General features: G+C 56.5%; 1 protein-coding gene across 3 annotated transcripts in view; it reads left to right on the top strand.

Annotated features, from left to right (window-relative positions):
- The window catches only part of HYDIN (HYDIN axonemal central pair apparatus protein), a 313,905-nt gene that overhangs the window by 259,128 nt on the left and 35,069 nt on the right, over window positions 1-19,708 (top strand). For all 3 annotated transcript variants that reach the window (XM_073659829.1, XM_073659831.1, XM_073659830.1), the window contains exons 55-60: window positions 543-642; window positions 862-1,030; window positions 1,205-1,446; window positions 1,955-2,075; window positions 10,717-10,921; window positions 11,004-11,239. In XM_073659829.1, coding sequence (XP_073515930.1) covers window positions 543-642; window positions 862-1,030; window positions 1,205-1,446; window positions 1,955-2,075; window positions 10,717-10,921; window positions 11,004-11,239 — 1,073 coding nt within the window. The remainder of the gene's footprint in view (window positions 1-542; window positions 643-861; window positions 1,031-1,204; window positions 1,447-1,954; window positions 2,076-10,716; window positions 10,922-11,003; window positions 11,240-19,708) is intronic.

Consider the following 19,708-nt stretch of genomic DNA (forward strand, 5'->3'; position numbering starts at 1 on the left):
TTGCTGGCCGCACACATGTCCTCCTTTCGTTGCTGGCCGCACACACGTCCTCCTTTCGTTGCTGGCCGCACACACGTCCTCCTTTCGTTGCTGGCCGCACACATGTCCTCCTTTCGTTGCTGGCCGCACACATGTCCTCCTTTCGTTGCTGGCCGCACACATGTCCTCCTTTCGTTGCTGGCCGCACACATGTCCTCCTTTCGTTGCTGGCCGCACACATGTCCTCCTTTCGTTGCTGGCCGCACACACGTCCTCCTTTCGTTGCTGGCCGCACACATGTCCTCCTTTCGTTGCTGGCCGCACACATGTCCTCCTTTCGTTGCTGGCCGCACACATGTCCTCCTTTCGTTGCTGGCCGCACACATGTCCTCCTTTCGTTGCTGGCCGCACACATGTCCTCCTTTCGTTGCTGGCCGCACACATGTCCTCCTTTCGTTGCTGGCCGCACACACGTCCTCCTTTCGTTGCTGGCCGCACACATGTCTTCCTTTCGTTGCTGGCCGCACACACATCCTCCTCAGGCCTGGTTGTCATCTCCACAGGAACAGATGGAGGCCTGGACTTCGGAGTAGTTAAGATCTCTGATGAAATGAAACATTCGCTTTCTCTGAAGAACAAGGGGAAGTACGAGATCGGCTTCAGGTAAATTACTGGACGTGTATAATGAGCTGTGACCGTACTCCTCGCGGATGGAGCCTCCCCGATGGAAGAGTGAGTCCTGTGTTGTATCACTGGCATCTTCAAAAGGGTGCGGTGAGGGAAGTCCTGATGTCAGGGCCGGCAGTGACTGACATGGCGGCAGATTTTACCATTCCTGACACCGCAACCCTTGACCAAATCTTCTTTTCTTCTTGCCAACAGTTTCTCCTTGGAAGCTTCGGCCCAGGGCCTGCCCGACCTCAGCGCCATCTTCTCCATCCTGCCACAGAAGGGCACCTTGAGCCCCAGCGACCGCGCCACCCAGGTGCAGATTGTGTTCCTGACCAAGGAGGAGGTGCAGATTGTGGATAAACCTATCCTGAAGTGCCAGGTATGTTTCTGTGAGTGTGGACTATGGGGGTTGTAGTAGGTATCGGCATGTTCCTTACAATTCCACGGCTCCTGACAAGCGTGTCGAGTCCTAGATGAATCTGCAGAAGTCTGAACAGCGTCTGATGCTGACATGCAGATTGCCCATCTTATATCCATTCTGCCTTCCCTACAGGTGATCGACCCCATCCTGTCAGACACGGGGGAGACTATAGCGAGTATCCCTATCCGCATCTCTGCTTCCTCCACCTTCGCCAAGTATCGCCTCTCCCCGTCCTCAGACATTAACTTTGGTGCCATGGTGCTGGGCAGCCGCAGGTTGTGCTCCTTCACCCTGGAGAACTGCGGACTGCTGGAGTTTCGTTACAACCTCAGCAAGATCATCCGCGAGGCAACAATTCAACCGACCAAGAAGGGGTAAGGCGAGCGCGTGTGACGGGGATGGCTGTGAAATGCTGACAGTAGTCAGTCGCTTTCCTCCTTTGTGTCATTGGGGGACGCAGAGACCATGGATGATCGCCTGTGATCCAGCGATCCGCTATCAGAATAGCTCCACGAGACGAGCAGAGCCGGGACCCTCCAGCTTCACATGCATGGAAGGCTCCCGGCGTTGGGTGCGGGATGAGACCCCCCTGTGCCAGGTTTGCGGCCCCCTGCTCACCGGGAACACGTCACCGTTACTTGTGTGGGATTGTAGGGAGCCATCACGGGCGGAGACGTCACTAAGGGACATTTAGATTAAACTGTACGTGTCCTTCAGGATAAACGCTAGACGCGACCTGATCGCACAGCATAAATACAACAATGCGGGTCGAATCGCTGACAACACGATTTATACATGCGGAGTTACTGCGGCGACTCTGCGGCTCGACTGTGACCTCTCCCCTTCCGGCCAATGACCCCACCGGCTCCCTGTGTCTCGTAGGCCGGCTCATGCAACGAAGAGGGCTCGTTCCCGCGAGGGTTCTGGATCCAGTAGATCAGTCTCCATGAGCAAAACGAAGCGCGCAGATTCCCAGCTGAGAGACACAAGTATTTCTGGGCAGGTACGTTGGCCTCCACTTCCTGCTCATCCTCATTTGTTTATATATATACAGTGCCTACAAGTAGTATTCAACCCCCTGCAGATTTAGCTGGTTGACACATGCGGAAGTATCTTGGCATTGTGACATTTGTACTGTAGATCAGCCTGGAAGTGGGAAATGCACTGCAGCAAATTTATTTTTATTTTTTTTTAAAACGTTAATTCAGTGTCATTTATTATTCAACCCCTCAAACCACAAGAATTCTGTTTGGTCCCCCTAAAGTATTAAGAAGTAGTTCAGGCACCAAGAATAATGAGCTTCACATGTGTGGATTAAAGATCTCTTTTGCCAGCCTTTTCTGACTATTTAAGACCCTCCCCAAACTTGTGAACAGCACTCAGACATGGTCAACATGGGAAAGACAAAGGAGCATTCCAAGGCCATCAGAGACAAGATCGTGGAGGGTCACAAGGCTGGCAAGGGGTACAAAACCCTTTCCAAGGAGTTGGGCCTACCTATCTACACTGTTGGGAGCATCATCCGTAAGTGGAAGGCTTATGGAACTACTGTTAGCCTTCCACGGCCTGGACAGCCTTTGAAAGTGTCCTCCCGTGCCGAGGCCAGGCTTGTCCGAAGAGTCAAGGCTAACCCAAGGACAACAAGGAAGGAGCTCCGGGAAGATCTCATGGCAGTGGGGACATTGCTTTCAGTCAATACCATAAGTAACGTACTCCACCGCAATGGTCTCCGTTCCAGACGAGCCCGTAAGGTACTGTAACGGGTCCGGGAGGCGGAACCTCTGAGCTACTATACAAGGGGGCGGCCCTTGTAAGGGAGCGGGTGGCAGTCTCTGGGTGAACGGACAGGGAGTTACGGCAAGTGATCAGGGCAGTCTCTGGGTAAGGGGTAGGTACGACCTGTGATGGCAGAGCCTCCGGGTAGGCTAGCAGGCAGATGGTAGATGTGTGCTCCCAGGTGAGCAAGCGAGAGTCTCTGGAATAGCAGGTGGTCACGGCACGTGACGGCGGAACCTCCGGGCTGGCAGGCAGGTAGGTAACGGAGAAGCGCTCCCAGGTGAGCGGGCAAGAGTCTCTGAAATAGCTGGTGGTCACCGCACGTGACAACGGGACCTCCGGGCTGGCAAGCAGGCAGGTAACGGAGATGCGCTCCCAGGTGAGCGGGCAAGAGTCTCTGAGATAGCTGGTGGTCACAGCACGTGACAACGGAGCCTCCGGGCTGGCAAGCAGGCAGATAACGGAGAAGCGCTCCCAGGTGAGCGGGCAAGCTGGTCCATAGACAGACTGACCGGAGTAGTGAGGCAGACCGTCGGACCTCAGGCAAGCAGGCAGGTAGCTGATATGCGCTCCCAGGTGAGCTGGCAGGCTGGTCCTTTAGACAGACTGACAGGAGTAGTAAGGCAGACCGTCGGACCTCAGGCTGGCAGACAGGTAACAAGTATTCAGGCAGGAATCAGGCAGGTAACTAGCAGGAAACTGGCAGGTAACTGGCAACGGGACCTGAGGGCTGAAGCACAGGTGAGACACAGGTGCAAACAACATTGCTCGGGCACCTCCATTTTGGAGGAGGTGCCTTATATATGATGAAGTCCTCCGGCCATTGGCCGGGGACTCCTTAGGACGGCGCGCGCGGCCCCTTTAAGAGGAGGGGAGCGCGCGCGCGCGCGCCCTAAGCACAGGGGCCGGGAAGGAGCGCGCGCTGAGAGCAGAGCGGGAGGAGGACGCCGGGAAGGAGCGCGCGCTGACAGCAGAGCGGGGAGAGGACGCCGGGCACGGAGCAGAGCGGTGAGGGGAGCAGCGTCCCTGCCTAGCAGAGGGCAGGGACGCCAGCGCTACAGTACCCCCCCCTTTAGGCCCCCCCTTTTTTAGGCCAGACAGAAATTTAGCTAGGATGAGAGGGGCATGGATGTTCTCCCGGGGCTCCCACGTTCTCTCCTCAGGACCAAACCCCTTCCAATCTACCAGAAAAAAGGTCTTTCCTCTTACCCTTTTGGTGGCAAGAATGTTCTCTACCTCAAACTCGTCCTCAGCAGAAACCGGAGCAGGAGGCGTACCTGTAGACTTGAAAAAAGAGTTAAGCACCACAGGTTTGAGGAGAGACACATGGAAGGAGTTAGGGATCCGTAAGTTGGCCGGGAGTTTCAATTTATAGGCCACCGGGTTGATCTGACTGATGACCTCCAGTGGGCCGATGAACCGAGGCCCTAACTTATAGGAAGGGATCTTGAGCCGGACATATTTGGACGAGAGCCAGACTTTATCCCCAGGGCGGAATTGAGGAGGGTCCAGACGTTTTTTGTCAGCGTGTCTTTTCATACGCTCGGATGACAGAAGGAGTGCGGACCGGGTACTCTCCCATATGGAGGAAAATTTGTTAACAAGAGATTCCGCAGCCGGATTGTCCGCCGAGGTGGAGACGGGAAACGGGATCCGAGGATGCTGACCGTAGACTACAAAAAACGGGGATTTGGAGGAAGACTCGCTCTCGTGATTGTTGTACGAGAATTCGGCCCATGGCAGGAGATCCACCCAGTCAGAATGGTGGGCATTAACGAAGTGCCGAAGGTAACTGGTCAGGTTCTGATTGATCCGCTCCACTTGACCATTAGACTGTGGGTGGTAAGCGGAGGAGAAGTCCAGGGTGACGTCCAGCAATTTACAAGTGGCTCTCCAGAAACGGGAAGTGAACTGTACCCCACGATCCGACACGATGTGACGGGGCAGGCCATGAAGACGGAAGATGTGGCGGATAAAGTCTTTAGCCAGCTCGGGTGCAGACGGAAGACCTGGCAGTGGAATGAAGTGAGCCATCTTGGAGAAGCGGTCAGCGACCACCCAAATGACCGTACAACCGGCAGAGACGGGTAGATCAGTAATGAAGTCCATCGCTATATGCTGCCAGGGGGCAGCAGGTACTGGCAGAGGTAGGAGGCGGCCGGCCGGCAGGTGTCTCGGAACTTTGTTGCGGGCGCAGGACACACAGGCAGAAACAAAGTCTATTACATCCTTGTGCAGGTTAGGCCACCAGTAGTGCCGGGTAATAAGCTGGAGGGTCTTTTTCTGACCGGCGTGGCCAGCTAGTTTAGAAGAATGACCCCAGTGTAGGATCTTCTCCCGATCAGGTACTGGTACGAACGTCTTACCAGGAGGAAGACGATTTAGACTCACGGGAGCTACCTGCATTACTCTGGCGGGATCGATGATATGTTTCGGATCCTCCTCGAGATCAGACACCAGAAAGGACCGAGACAAGGCGTCCGCCTTGACGTTTTTGTCAGCCGGGCGAAAATGAAGGACAAAATCAAAACGAGCAAAAAACAAGGACCACCGGGCTTGGCGCGGGTTAAGTCTCTGGGCATGCTGGAGGTAAGCCAAGTTCTTGTGGTCAGTGTAAATTATTACCGGGTGAAGAGCCCCCTCGAGCAGGTAACGCCACTCCTCCAATGCCAGTTTGATGGCCAATAACTCTCGGTCTCCTATGGAATAGTTGCGCTCAGAGGAGGAGAAGAGTTTAGAGAAGAAGCCACAAGTTACCATCCTCCCGGAAGATGATTTTTGAGTAAGTACCGCTCCGGCTCCAGAGGAGGAGGCGTCAACTTCCAGGAAGAACTGTTTGTTGCCATCTGGGCGATGCAGCACCGGGGCGGAAGAGAAGGCCTGTTTAAGGGAAAGAAAGGCCTCCTCTGCTTCGGGTGGCCACTCTTTGGGATTAGTACCTTTACGGGTGAGCGCAGAAATTGGGGCCGTCCGGGAAGAGAAGTGTGGTATGAAGAGGCGGTAGTAGTTGGCGAAGCCCAGGAATCGCTGAATGGCCTTCAACCCCTCCGGTCGGGGCCATTTCTCGATGGCAGACAGTTTCTCAGGATCCATTTGTAGGCCGGTCTGAGAGATAATGTAGCCCAGAAACGGAAGCGAGGTCTGCTCAAAGAGGCACTTCTCAAATTTAGCGTAGAGATGGTTCTGCCTTAGCCTGAGCAGGACCTGACGAACGTCCCTCCGGTGAGTCTGGAGATCTGGAGAGAAGACCAAGATGTCGTCCAGGTACACCACTACGCAGGAGTAGAGAAGGTCCCGGAAGATGTCATTGACCAACTCTTGAAAGACGGCAGGAGCGTTACAGAGACCAAAGGGCATTACCAGGTATTCATAGTGGCCGTCCCGGGTGTTGAATGCCGTCTTCCATTCATCCCCCTGACGAATACGAACCAGGTTGTACGCCCCACGAAGGTCCAGTTTGGTGAAGATCCTAGCCCCCCTCAGGCGATCAAATAATTCTGGAATGAGCGGGAGGGGGTACTTATTCTTCACCGTGATCAGGTTTAGGCCTCTATAGTCTATACAGGGACGGAGAGAGCCGTCCTTCTTTTTGACGAAAAAGAAGTCTGCTCCCGCCGGGGAGGTAGATTTCCGGATGAATCCTCTGGCCAGATTCTCCTCAATATATTCGGACATTGACCGGGTCTCAGCAGCGGATAAAGGATAGATACGCCCACGGGGAGGAGTAGTACCGGGTAGCAGATCGATGGGACAGTCGTATGGTCTATGTGGTGGTAATGTCTCTGCCTCCTTTTTATTAAAGACATCAGCATAAGACCAATAAGGAATCGGAAGTCCAGGTAGATTAGCTGGGGTAGGAGAGGGACGGACGGGATGGACGGGAACCAGGCAGGTTTTATGACAGTCTTGTCCCCAGCGAAGGACCTCTCCGGTTTGCCAGTCTAGCACGGGTGCATGTCTCTGGAGCCAGGGCAGACCTAGCAAGAGGGCGTGAGAGAGTCCAGGCAGAACATGAAAGGAGATACTTTCAGAATGCAGCATTCCCACCTGCAGGGTAATGGATTCGGTGATAAGTTGAATGGGGCGAGGTAAGAGGCCCCCATCCACGGCAGCGACAGACAAGGGTACAGCCAGAGGTTTGGTGGGGATGCGGTATTTCTCAACCAGGGACTGTGAAATAAGGTTCCCGGCTGCTCCAGAGTCAAGTTGGGCTAGTTCGAAATAACGGTTCTCCCCGTAGATGATCGAAACTGACAACAGCAGGGATGGAGAGGATTTATTCTTGTCTAGGTGGACCTCTCTGAGCGAACCTAGACACAGGCGTTTCCCGACCTCTCCGGGCAGGCACGGATCCGGTGCTCCTTACTGCCACAGTAGAAGCAGCTCCCCTCGGCACGGCGTGAGTCCTGACGGGTTTTGACCATCTTGGTCTGGTCGACCTGCATAGGCTCAGGAGAGTGTACCTGGGGAGAGATGGAGGGAATGACGGGTTTCTGGAAAGTAGGAGCTAAACGTGGAATCCTTCTCTCACGGGTGACCTCTTTGGCACGCTCCTGGAACCGTAGGTCAATCCGGGTGGCAAGGGTTATTAGATCATCGAGAGAGGTAGGAATGTCCCGACCAGCAAGTTCATCTTTAATACGACCGGACAGACCCTCCCAGAAGACGGATACCAGAGCGTCGTTATCCCAGGCCAGCTCCGAGGCAAGGGTGCGGAACCGTATGGCATATTGGCCCACGGTGAGACCCTCCTGACGGAGGCGTAGCAGAGAGGATGCGGATGAGGTCTTCCGTCCGGGTTCGTCGAAGACTTTCCGGAAAGCCGAGAGAAAAGCAGGCAAGTTGGACACCAGGGGGTCTCCTCTCTCCCATAGAGGATTTAGCCAGGCCAGGGCCTCCCCGGTGAGATGGGACATGATAAAGGCAATTTTGGCCCGGTCGGAATTAAACTGATGGGACAAAAGTTCAAAGTGCAGGGTGCACTGATTTATGAAGCCCCGAGCCTGGACGGGGTCGCCTCCGAAGCGAGGAGGTGCAGAAAGCCGGGGTCCGGGGTAGGATACCATAGTATTAGTGGGCAGCGGAGCTGCCGGATTGCAAGATATGGCACTGGCGGAGGTTGTTGGTGGATCAGACAGAGTGTTCAGGCGAGTATTAACATTCCGCAGGTGACCCAGGATGGCCTCCTGTTGGGACCTCTGACGGGACAGTTCAAGACAGAGGTCCGAGAGCGAGGGAGCTTGGGTGCCACCGGGTTCCATGGCCCGAGCAAACTGTAACGGGTCCGGGAGGCGGAACCTCTGAGCTACTATACAAGGGGGCGGCCCTTGTAAGGGAGCGGGTGGCAGTCTCTGGGTGAACGGACAGGGAGTTACGGCAAGTGATCAGGGCAGTCTCTGGGTAAGGGGTAGGTACGACCTGTGATGGCAGAGCCTCCGGGTAGGCTAGCAGGCAGATGGTAGATGTGTGCTCCCAGGTGAGCAAGCGAGAGTCTCTGGAATAGCAGGTGGTCACGGCACGTGACGGCGGAACCTCCGGGCTGGCAGGCAGGTAGGTAACGGAGAAGCGCTCCCAGGTGAGCGGGCAAGAGTCTCTGAAATAGCTGGTGGTCACCGCACGTGACAACGGGACCTCCGGGCTGGCAAGCAGGCAGGTAACGGAGAAGCGCTCCCAGGTGAGCGGGCAAGCTGGTCCATAGACAGACTGACCGGAGTAGTGAGGCAGACCGTCGGACCTCAGGCAAGCAGGCAGGTAGCTGATATGCGCTCCCAGGTGAGCGGGCAGGCTGGTCCTTTAGACAGACTGACAGGAGTAGTAAGGCAGACCGTCGGACCTCAGGCTGGCAGACAGGTAACAAGTATTCAGGCAGGAATCAGGCAGGTAACTAGCAGGAAACTGGCAGGAAACTGGCAGGTAACTGGCAACGGGACCTGAGGGCTGAAGCACAGGTGAGACACAGGTGCAAACAACATTGCTCGGGCACCTCCATTTTGGAGGAGGTGTCTTATATATGATGAAGTCCTCCGGCCATTGGCCGGGGACTCCTTAGGACGGCGCGCGCGACCCCTTTAAGAGGAGGGGAGCGTGCGCGCGCGCGCCCTAAGCACAGGGGCCGGGAAGGAGCGCGCGCTGAGAGCAGAGCGGGAGGAGGACGCCGGGAAGGAGCGCGCGCTGACAGCAGAGCGGGGAGAGGACGCCGGGCACGGAGCAGAGCGGTGAGGGGAGCAGCGTCCCTGCCTAGCAGAGGGCAGGGACGCCAGCGCTACAGGTACCTTTACTTTCAAAGCGTCATGTCAAGGCTCGTCTACAGTTTGATCATGATCACTTGGAGGACTCTCAGACAGACTGGTTCAAGGTTCTATGGTCTGATGAGACCAAGATCGAGATCTTTGTTGCCAACCACACACGTGACGTTTGGAGACTGGATGGCACTGCATACGACCCCAAGAATACCATCCCTACAGTCAAGCATGGTGGTGGCAGCATCATGCTGTGGGGCTGTTTCTCAGCCAAGGGGCCTGGCCATCTGGTCCGCATCCATGGGAAGATGGATAGCACGGCCTACCTGGAGATTTTGGCCAAGAACCTCCGCTCCTCCATCAAGAATCTTAAGATGGGTCGTAATTTCATCTTCCAACAAGACAACGACCCAAAGCACACAGCCAAGAAAACCAAGGCCTGGTTCAAGAGGGAAAAAGTCAAGGTGTTGGAGTGGCCTAGTCAGTCTCCTGACCTTAACCCAATTGAAAACTTGTGGAAGGAGCTCAAGAATAAAGTCCACATGAGACACCCAAAGAACCTAGATAACTTGGAGAAGATCTGCATGGAGGAGTGGGCCAAGATAACTCCACAGACCTGTGCCGGCCTGATCAGGTCTTAGAAAAGACGATTATTAGCTGTAATTGCAAACAAGGGTTATTCCACAAAATATTAAACATAGGGGTTGTATAATAATTGACCCACACTTTTATGTTTAAAATTTAATAAAATTCAACTGAGCAACATAACTTTTTGGTTTGTAAGATTTATGCTTCTGTTCATAAAACCTACTCTCGTTTGCAGTTTGAAGGCTCTAACTTATTTGCATCTTATCAAACCAGCTAAATCTGCAGGGGGTTGAATACTACTTTTAGGCACTGTATATATATATATATATAGGCCCCATAGACATTACATAAAGGTCCACAGAACCAGAGGAGTCTGGAGGAGGAGGAGGACAGAGGAGTCTGGAGGACGAGGGAGAACAGAGGAGTCTGGAAAAGGAGGACAGAGGAGTCTGTCGGAGGAGTGAAGACAGAGGAGTCTGGAGGGGGAGGAGGAGGACAGAGGAGTCTGGAGGCCGAGGAAGAACAGAGGAGTCTGGAAAAGGAGGACAGAGGAGTCTGTCGGAGGAGTGAAGACAGAGGAGTCTGGAGGAGGAGGAGGACAGAGGAGTCTGGAGGACAAGGGAGAACAGAGGAGTCTGGAAAAGGAGGACAGAAGAGTCTGGAGGGGGAGGACAGAGCAGTTTGGAGGGGGGGGACAGAGGAGCCTGGAGGACGAGGGAAGACAGAGCAGTTTGGAGGGGGAGGACAGAGGAGCCTGGAGGAGGAGGGAGGACAGAGGAGTCTGGAGGAGGAGGGAGGACAGAGGAGTCTGGCGGAGAAGGACAGAGTAGTCTGGAGGAGGAGGGAGGACAGGAGTCTTGCGGAGGAGGACAGGTGAGTCTGGAGAAGGAGGACCCAAGGGTCTGGTTGCAGCGCGGTCATAGAGCATCCCTGTGTATGGAGAGTCAGCAGAGATGGCTGTCAGTTACTCCATGTGTATGGGGGGCTTCGGTGTGGTATGTCACCATACGCATGGCTGTGATCGGGTGGGCTTCTTTGCAGGCTCGCTTCACACTGGGCATGTTCATGATGGTGCCTGGCTTTGGGACCGTTCCTCCTGGGGGGCAGCAGGTCATCAATGTGGAGTGTTTTGCTGACCAACTGGGGAAAAGCGAGGAGCTGTTGACTCTGGATATTTCTGATCGACACCCCGAAGACCACCCTGGTGGGATTCCCTTCCGCCTCATCGGTGAGGTGTGCACCCCAGGTAAAGCTCCACAGGGGCCCATGTTTGTACAAAGCCACAGGGACAGAGGACACGTGTGACCACCTCCTCCTGTTTCCCCCAGGATTCGTCACAGATGACATTGCCAGTATATTTGAAGAACATCGAATTGTAGGGGATGCCCGGGTCCTGCAGTGTCTGCCGCCCCTCCAGTCTGGGGGGATCTACCTGCACCAAGAGAACAGATTTTTATTCTGGAACGTGCTCGTAGGACAGACATCCACCGCTCGCTTCAAGATCATCAACTCCGGCAAGGTCACCTGCGATGTGGCCCTGACTGTCAAGCCTCTGTCTGCTAAGGTACCGGGGCCAACGGCATAATCGGGGTGTAGGGTACAGATAGGGGGGCTGTGCTGCTCTCACCAGTGTATGGGTAGACCCCGGGGATAATCGGGGTGTATGGTACAGATAGGGGGGCTGTGCTGCTCTCACCAGTGTATGGGTAGACCCCGGGGCTGGACAGGGTGTAGAGTACAGATAGGGGGGCTGTGCTGCTGTCACCAGTGTATGGGTAGACCCCGGAGATGATCGGGGTCTGGGTACAGATAGGGGGGCTGTGCTGCTGTCACCAGTGTATGGGTAGACGCCAGGGCTGGACAGGGTGTAGAGTACAGATAGGGGGGCTGTGCTGCTGTCACCAGTGTATGGGTAGACGCCAGGGCTGGACAGGGTGTAGAGTACAGATAGGGGGGCTGTGCTGCTCTCACCAGTGTATGGGTAGACCCCGGGGCTGGACAGGGTGTAGGGTACAGATAGGGGGGCTGTGCTGCTGTCACCAATGTATGGGTAGACCCCGGGGATGATTGGGGTGTAGGATACAGATAGGGGGGCTGTGCTGCTGTCACCAGTGTATGGGTAGACCCCGGGGATGATCGGGGTCTGGATACAGATAGGGAAGCTGTGCTGCTGTCACCAGTGTATGGGTAGACCCCGGGGATGATTGGGGTCTGGGTACAGATAGGGGGGCTGTGCTGCTGTCACCAGTGTATGGGTAGACCCCAGGGCTGGACAGGGTGTAGAGTACAGATAGGGGGGCTGTGCTGCTGTCACCAGTGTATGGGTAGACCCCGGGGCTGGACAGGGTGTAGGGTACAGATAGGGGGGCTGTGCTGCTGTCACCAATGTATGGGTAGACCCCGGGGATGATCGGGGTGTAGGGTACAGATAGGAGGGCTGTGCTGCTGTCACCAGTGTATGGGTAGACCCCGGGGATGATCGGGGTCTGGATACAGATAGGGGGGCTGTGCTGCTGTCACCAGTGTATGGGTAGACCCCGGGGATGATCGGGGTGTAGGGTACAGATAAGGGGCTGTGCTGCTGTCACTAATGTATGGGTAGACCCCGGGGATGATCGGGGTGTAGGGTACAGATAGGGGGCTGTGCTGCTGTCACTAATGTATGGGTAGACCCCGGAGATGATCGGGGTCTGGGTACAGATAGGGGGGCTGTGCTGCTGTCACCAGTGTATGGGTAGACGCCAGGGCTGGACAGGGTGTAGAGTACAGATAGGGGGGCTGTGCTGCTGTCACCAGTGTATGGGTAGACGCCAGGGCTGGACAGGGTGTAGAGTACAGATAGGGGGGCTGTGCTGCTGTCACCAGTGTATGGGTAGACCCCGGGGCTGGACAGGGTGTAGGGTACAGATAGGGGGGCTGTGCTGCTGTCACCAATGTATGGGTAGACCCCGGGGATGATTGGGGTGTAGGATACAGATAGGGGGGCTGTGCTGCTGTCACCAGTGTATGGGTAGACCCCGGGGATGATCGGGGTCTGGATACAGATAGGGAAGCTGTGCTGCTGTCACCAGTGTATGGGTAGACCCCGGGGATGATCGGGGTCTGGGTACAGATAGGGGGGCTGTGCTGCTGTCACCAGTGTATGGGTAGACCCCAGGGCTGGACAGGGTGTAGAGTACAGATAGGGGGGCTGTGCTGCTGTCACCAGTGTATGGGTAGACCCCGGGGATGATCGGGGTCTGGGTACAGATAGGGGGGCTGTGCTGCTGTCACCAGTGTATGGGTAGACCCCAGGGCTGGACAGGGTGTAGAGTACAGATAGGGGGGCTGTGCTGCTGTCACCAATGTATGGGTAGACCCCGGGGATGATTGGGGTGTAGGATACAGATAGGGGGGCTGTGCTGCTGTCACCAGTGTATGGGTAGACCCCGGGGATGATCGGGGTCTGGATACAGATAGGGAAGCTGTGCTGCTGTCACCAGTGTATGGGTAGACCGCGGGGATGATCGGGGTCTGGGTACAGATAGGGGGGCTGTGCTGCTGTCACCAATGTATGGGTAGACCCCGGGGATGATCGGGGTGTAGGGTACAGATAGGAGGGCTGTGCTGCTGTCACCAGTGTATGGGTAGACCCCGGGGTTGATCGGGGTCTGGATACAGATAGGGGGGCTGTGCTGCTGTCACCAGTGTATGGGTAGACCCCGGGGATGATCGGGGTGTAGGGTACAGATAAGGGGCTGTGCTGCTGTCACTAATGTATGGGTAGACCCCGGGGATGATCGGGGTGTAGGGTACAGATAGGGGGCTGTGCTGCTGTCACTAATGTATGGGTAGACCCCGGGGATGATCGGGGTGTAGGGTACAGATAGGGAGGCTGTGCTGCTGTCACGAGTGTATGGGTAGACCCCGGGGATGATCGGGGTGTAGGGTAGAGATAGGGGGGCTGTGCTGCTGTTATCAGTGTATGGGTAGACCGCGGGGATGATTGTGGTGTAGGGTACAGATAGGGGGGCTGTGCTGCTGTAACCAGTGTATGGGTAGACCCTGGGGATGATCGGGGTGTAGGGTACAGATAGGGGGGCTGTGCTGCTGTCACTAATGTATGGGTAGACCCCAGGGATGATCGGGGTGTAGGGTACAGATAGGGGGGCTGTGCTGCTGTCACCAGTGTATGGGTAGACCCCGGGGATGATCGGGGTGTAGGGTACAGATAGGGGAGCTGTGCTGCTGTCACGAGTGTATGGGTAGACCGCGGGGATGATTGTGGTGTAGGGTACAGATAGGGGGGCTGTGCTGCTGTCACCAGTGTATGGGCAGACCCCGGGGATGATCGGGGTGTAGGGTACAGATAGGGGGGCTGTGCTGCTGTCACCAGTGTATGGGTAGACCCCGGGGATGATCGGGGTGTAGGGTACAGATAGGGGGGCTGTGCTGCTGTCACTAATGTATGGGTAGACCCCGGGGATGATCGGGGTGTAGGGTACAGATAGGGGGGGCTGTGCTGCTGTCACCAGTGTATGGGTAGACCCCGGCGATGATCGGGGTGTAGGGTACAGATAGGGGGGCTGTGCTGCTGTCACTAATGTATGGGTAGACCCCGAGGATGATCGGGGTGTAGGGTACAGATAGGGGGGGCTGTGCTGCTGTCACCAGTGTATGGGTAGACCCCGGGGATGATCGGGGTGTAGGGTACAGATAGGGGGGCTGTGCTGCTGTCACCTGTGTATGGGTAGACCCCGGGGATGATTGGGGTGTAGGGTACAGATAGGGGGGCTGTGCTGCTATCATCAGTGTATGGGTAGACCCCGGGGATGATCGGGGTGTAGGGTACAGATAGGGGGGCTGTGCTGCTGTCACCAGTGTATGGGTAGACCCCGGGGATGATCGGGGTGTAGGGTACAGATAGGGGGGCTGTGCTGCTGTCACCAGTGTATGGGTAGACCCCGGGGATGATCGGGGTCTGGGAACAGATAGGGGGGGCTGTGCTGCTGTCACCAGTGTATGGGTAGACCCCGGGGATGATTGGGGTCTGGGTACAGATAGGGGGACTGTGCTGCTGTCACCAGTGTGTGGGTAGACCCCGGGGCTGGACAGGGTGTAGGGTACAGATAGGGGGGCTGTGCTGCTGTCACCAGTGTATGGGTAGACCCCGGGGATGATCGGGGTGTAGGGTACAGATAGGAGGGCTGTGCTGCTGTCACCAGTGTATGGGTAGACCCTGGGGATGATCGGGGTCTGGGTACAGATAGGGGGGCTGTGCTGCTGTCACCAGTGTATGGGTAGACCCCGGGGATGATCGGGGTGTAGGGTACAGATAAGGGGGCTGTGCTGCTGTCACTAATGTATGGGTAGACCCCGGGGATGATCGGGGTGTAGGGTACAGATAGGGGGGGCTGTGCTGCTGTCACCAGTGTATGGGTAGACCCCGGGGATGATCGGGGTGTAGGGTACAGATAGGGGGGCTGTGCTGCTGTCACCAGTGTATGGGTAGACCCCGGGGATGATCGGGGTGTAGGGTACAGATAGGAGGGCTGTGCTGCTGTCACCAGTGTATGGGTAGACCCCGGAGATGATAGGTGTGTAGGGTAGAGATAGGGGGCTGTGCTGCTGTCACTAATGTATGGGTAGACCCCGGGGATGATCGGGGTGTAGGGTACAGATAGGGGGCTGTGCTGCTGTCACTAATGTATGGGTAGACCCCGGGGATGATCGGGGTGTAGGGTACAGATAGGGGGCTGTGCTGCTGTCACTAGTGTATGGGTAGACCCCGGGGATGATCGGGGTCTGGGTACAGATAGGGGGACTGTGCTGCTGTCACCAGTGTGTGGGTAGACCCCGGGGCTGGACAGGGTGTAGGGTACAGATAGGGGGGCTGTGCTGCTGTCACCAGTGTATGGGTAGACCCCGGGGATGATCGGGGTGTAGGGTACAGATAGGGGGGCTGTTCTGCTGTCACCAGTGTATGGGTAGACCCTGGGGATGATTGGGGTCTGGGTACAGATAGGGGGGCTGTGCTGCTGTCACCAGTGTATGGGTAGACCACGGGGATGATCGGGGTGTAGGGTACAGATAGGGGAGCTGTGCTGCTGTCACTAATGTATGGGTAGACCCCGGGGATGATCGGGGTGTAGGGTACAGATAGGGGGGCTGTGCTGCTGTCACCAGTGTATGGGTAGACCCCGGGGATGATCGGGGTGTAGGGTACAGATAGGAGGGCTGTGCTGCTGTCACCAGTGTATGGGTAGACCCCGGAGATGATAGGTGTGTAGGGTAGAGATAGGGGGCTGTGCTGCTGTCACCAGTGTATGGGTAGACCCCGGGGATGATCGGGGTGTAGGGTACAGATAGGGGGCTGTGCTGCTGTCACTAATGTATGGGTAGACCCCGGGGATGATCGGGGTGTAGGGTACAGATAGGGGGCTGTGCTGCTGTCACTAATGTATGGGTAGACCCCGGGGATGATCGGGGTGTAGGGTACAGATAGGGGGCTGTGCTGCTGTCACTAATGTATGGGTAGACCCAGGGGATGATCGGGGTGTAGGGTACAGATAGGGGGGGGGGGGCTGTGCTGCTGTCACCAGTGTATGGGTAGACCCCGGCGATGATCGGGGTCTGGGTACAAATAAGGGGGCTGTGCTGCTGTTATCAGTGTATGGGTAGACCCCGGGGATGATGGGGTGTAGGGTACAGATAAGCGGGCTTTGCTGCTGTCACCAGTGTATGGGTAGACCCCAGGGATGGACGGGGTGTACAGTACAGATAGGGAGGCTGTGCTGCTATCACCGGTGTATGGGTAGACCCCGGGGATGATTGGGTGTAGGGTATAGATAGGGGGGCTGTGCTGCTGTCACCAGTGTATAGGTAGACCCTGGGGATGATTGTGGTGTAGGGTAGAGATAGGGGGCTGTGCTGCTGTCACTAATGTATGGGTAGACCCCGGGGATGATCGGGGTGTAGGGTACAGATAGGGAGGCTGTGCTGCTGTCACCAGTGTATGGGTAGACCCTGGGGATGATCGGGGTGTAGGGTACAGATAGGGGGGCTGTGCTGCTGTCACCAGTGTATGGGTAGACCCCGGGGATGATCGGGGTATAGGGTACAGATAGGGGGGCTGTGCTGCTGTCACCAGTGTATGGGTAGACCCTGGGGATGATCGGGGTGTAGGGTACAGATAGGGGGGCTGTGCTGCTGTCACCAGTGTATGGGTAGACCCCGGGGATGATCGGGGTGTAGGGTACAGTTAGGGGGCTGTGCTGCTGTCACCAGTGTATGTGTAGACCCCGGGGATGATCGGGGTGTAGGATACAGATAAGGGGGCTGTGCTGCTGTCACTAATGTATGGTTAGACCCCGGGGATGATCGGGGTGTAGGGTAGAGATAGGGGGCTGTGCTGCTGTCACCAGTGTATGGTCAGACCCCGGGGATGATTGTGGTGTAGGGTACAGATAGGGGGCTGTGCTGCTGTCACCAGTGTATGGGTAGACCCCGGGGATGATTGGGGTGTAGGGTACAGATAGGGGGGCTGTGCTGCTGTCACCAGTGTATGGGTAGACCCTGGAGATGATCGGGGTCTGGGTACAGATAAGGGGGCTGTGCTGCTATCATCAGTGTATGGGTAGACCCTGGAGATGATCGGGGTCTGGGTACAGATAAGGGGGCTGTGCTGCTGTCACCAGTGTATGGGTAGACCCCGGGGATGATCTGGGTGTAGGGTACAGATAGGGGGGCTGTGCTGCTGTCACCAGTGTATGGGTAGACCCCGGGGATGATTGTGGTGTAGGGTAGAGATAGGGGGCTGTGCTGCTGTCACCAGTGTATGGGTAGACCCCAGGGATGATCGGGGTGTAGGGTACAGATAGGGGGGCTGTGCTGCTGTCACCAGTGTATGGGTAGACCCCGGGGATGATCGGGGTGTAGGGTACAGATAAGGGGGCTGTGCTGCTGTCACCAGTGTATGGGTAGACCCTGGGGCTGGACTTGCTGTAGGGTACAGATAGGGGGGCTGTGCTGCTGTCACCAGTGTATGGGTAGACCCCGGGGATGATTGTGGTGTAGGGTAGAGATAGGGGGCTGTGCTGCTGTCACCATTGCATGGGTAGACCCCGGGGATGATCGGGGTGTAGGGTACAGATAGGGGGGCTGTGCTGCTGTCACCAGTGTATGGGTAGACCCCGGGGATGATCGGGGTGTAGGGTATGGATAAGGGGGCTGTGCTGCTGTCACCAGTGTGTGGGTAGACCCCGGGGCTGGACTTGCTGTAGGGTACAGATAAGGGGGCTGTGCTGCTGTCACCAGTGTATGGGTAGACCCCGGGGATGATTGTGGTGTAGGGTAGAGATAGGGGGCTGTGCTGCTGTCACCAGTGTATGGGTAGACCCCGGGGCTGGACTTGCTGTAGGGTACAGATAGGGGGGCTGTGCTGCTGTCACCAGTGTATGGGTAGACCCCGGGGATGATCGGGGTGTAGGGTACAGATAGGGGGGCTGTGCCGCTGTCTCCAGTGTATGGGTAGACTCCGGGGATGATCGGGGTGTAGGGTACAGATAGGGGGGCTGTGCTGCTGTCACCAGTGTATGGGTAGGCCCCGGGGATGATCGGGGTGTAGGATACAGATAGGGGGGCTGTGCTGCTGTCACCAGTGTATGGGTAGACCCCGGGGATGATCGGAGTGTAGGGTACAGATAAGGGGGCTGTGCTGCTGTTACCAGTGTATGGGTAGACCCCGGAGATGATAGGTGTGTAGGGTAGAGATAGGGGGCTGTGCTGCTGTCACCAGTGTATGGGTAGACCCCGGGGATGATCGGGGTGTAGGGTACAGATAGGGGGCTGTGCTGCTGTCACTAGTGTATGGGTAGACCCTGGGGATGATCGGGGTGTAGGGTACAGATAGGGGGCTGTGCTGCTGTCACTAATGTATGGGTAGACCCCATGGTTGATCGGGGTGTAGGATACAGATAGGGGGGCTGTGCTGCTGTTACCAGTGTATGGGTAGACCCCGGGGATGATCGGGGTGTATGGTACAGATAGGGGGGCTGTGCTGCTATCACCAGTGTATGGGTAGACCCCATGGTTGATCGGGGTGTAGGATACAGATAGGGGGGCTGTGCTGCTGTTACCAGTGTATGGGTAGACCCCGGGGATGATCGGGGTATAGGGTACAGATAGGGGGGCTGTGCTGCTGTCACCAGTGTATGGGTAGACCCCGGGGCTGGACTTGCTGTAGGGTACAGATAGGGGGGCTGTGCTGCTGTCACCAGTGTATGGGTAGACCCCGGGGATGATCGGGGTGTAGGGTACAGATAGGGGGGCTGTGCCGCTGTCTCCAGTGTATGGGTAGACCCAGGGGATGATCGGGGTGTAGGGTACAGATAGGGGGGCTGTGCTGCTATCATCAGTGTATGGGTAGACTCCGGGGATGATCGGGGTGTAGGGTACAGATAGGGGGGCTGTGCTGCTGTCACCAGTGTATGGGTAGACCCCGGGGATGATCGGGGTGTAGGATACAGATAGGGGGGCTGTGCTGCTGTCACCAGTGTATGGGTAGACCCCGGGGATGATCGGAGTGTAGGGTACAGATAAGGGGGCTGTGCTGCTGTTACCAGTGTATGGGTAGACCCCGGAGATGATAGGTGTGTAGGGTAGAGATAGGGGGCTGTGCTGCTGTCACCAGTGTATGGGTAGACCCCGGGGATGATCGGGGTGTAGGGTACAGATAGGGGGGCTGTGCTGCTGTCACTAGTGTATGGGTAGACCCCGGGGATGATCGGGGTGTAGGGTACAGATAGGGGGCTGTGCTGCTGTCACTAGTGTATGGGTAGACCCTGGGGATGATCGGGGTGTAGGGTACAGATAGGGGGGCTGTGCTGCTGTCACTAATGTATGGGTAGACCCCATGGTTGATCGGGGTGTAGGATACAGATAGGGGGGCTGTGCTGCTATCACCAGTGTATGGGTAGACCCCATGGTTGATCGGGGTGTAGGATACAGATAGGGGGGCTGTGCTGCTGTTACCAGTGTATGGGTAGACCCCGGG

The sequence above is a fragment of the Phyllobates terribilis genome, unplaced genomic scaffold (genome assembly GCF_046119375.1).
Source record: "Phyllobates terribilis strain yellow unplaced genomic scaffold, ASM4611937v1 Scaffold_14__1_contigs__length_39327217, whole genome shotgun sequence".
Taxonomy (NCBI): Eukaryota; Metazoa; Chordata; class Amphibia; order Anura; family Dendrobatidae; genus Phyllobates; species Phyllobates terribilis.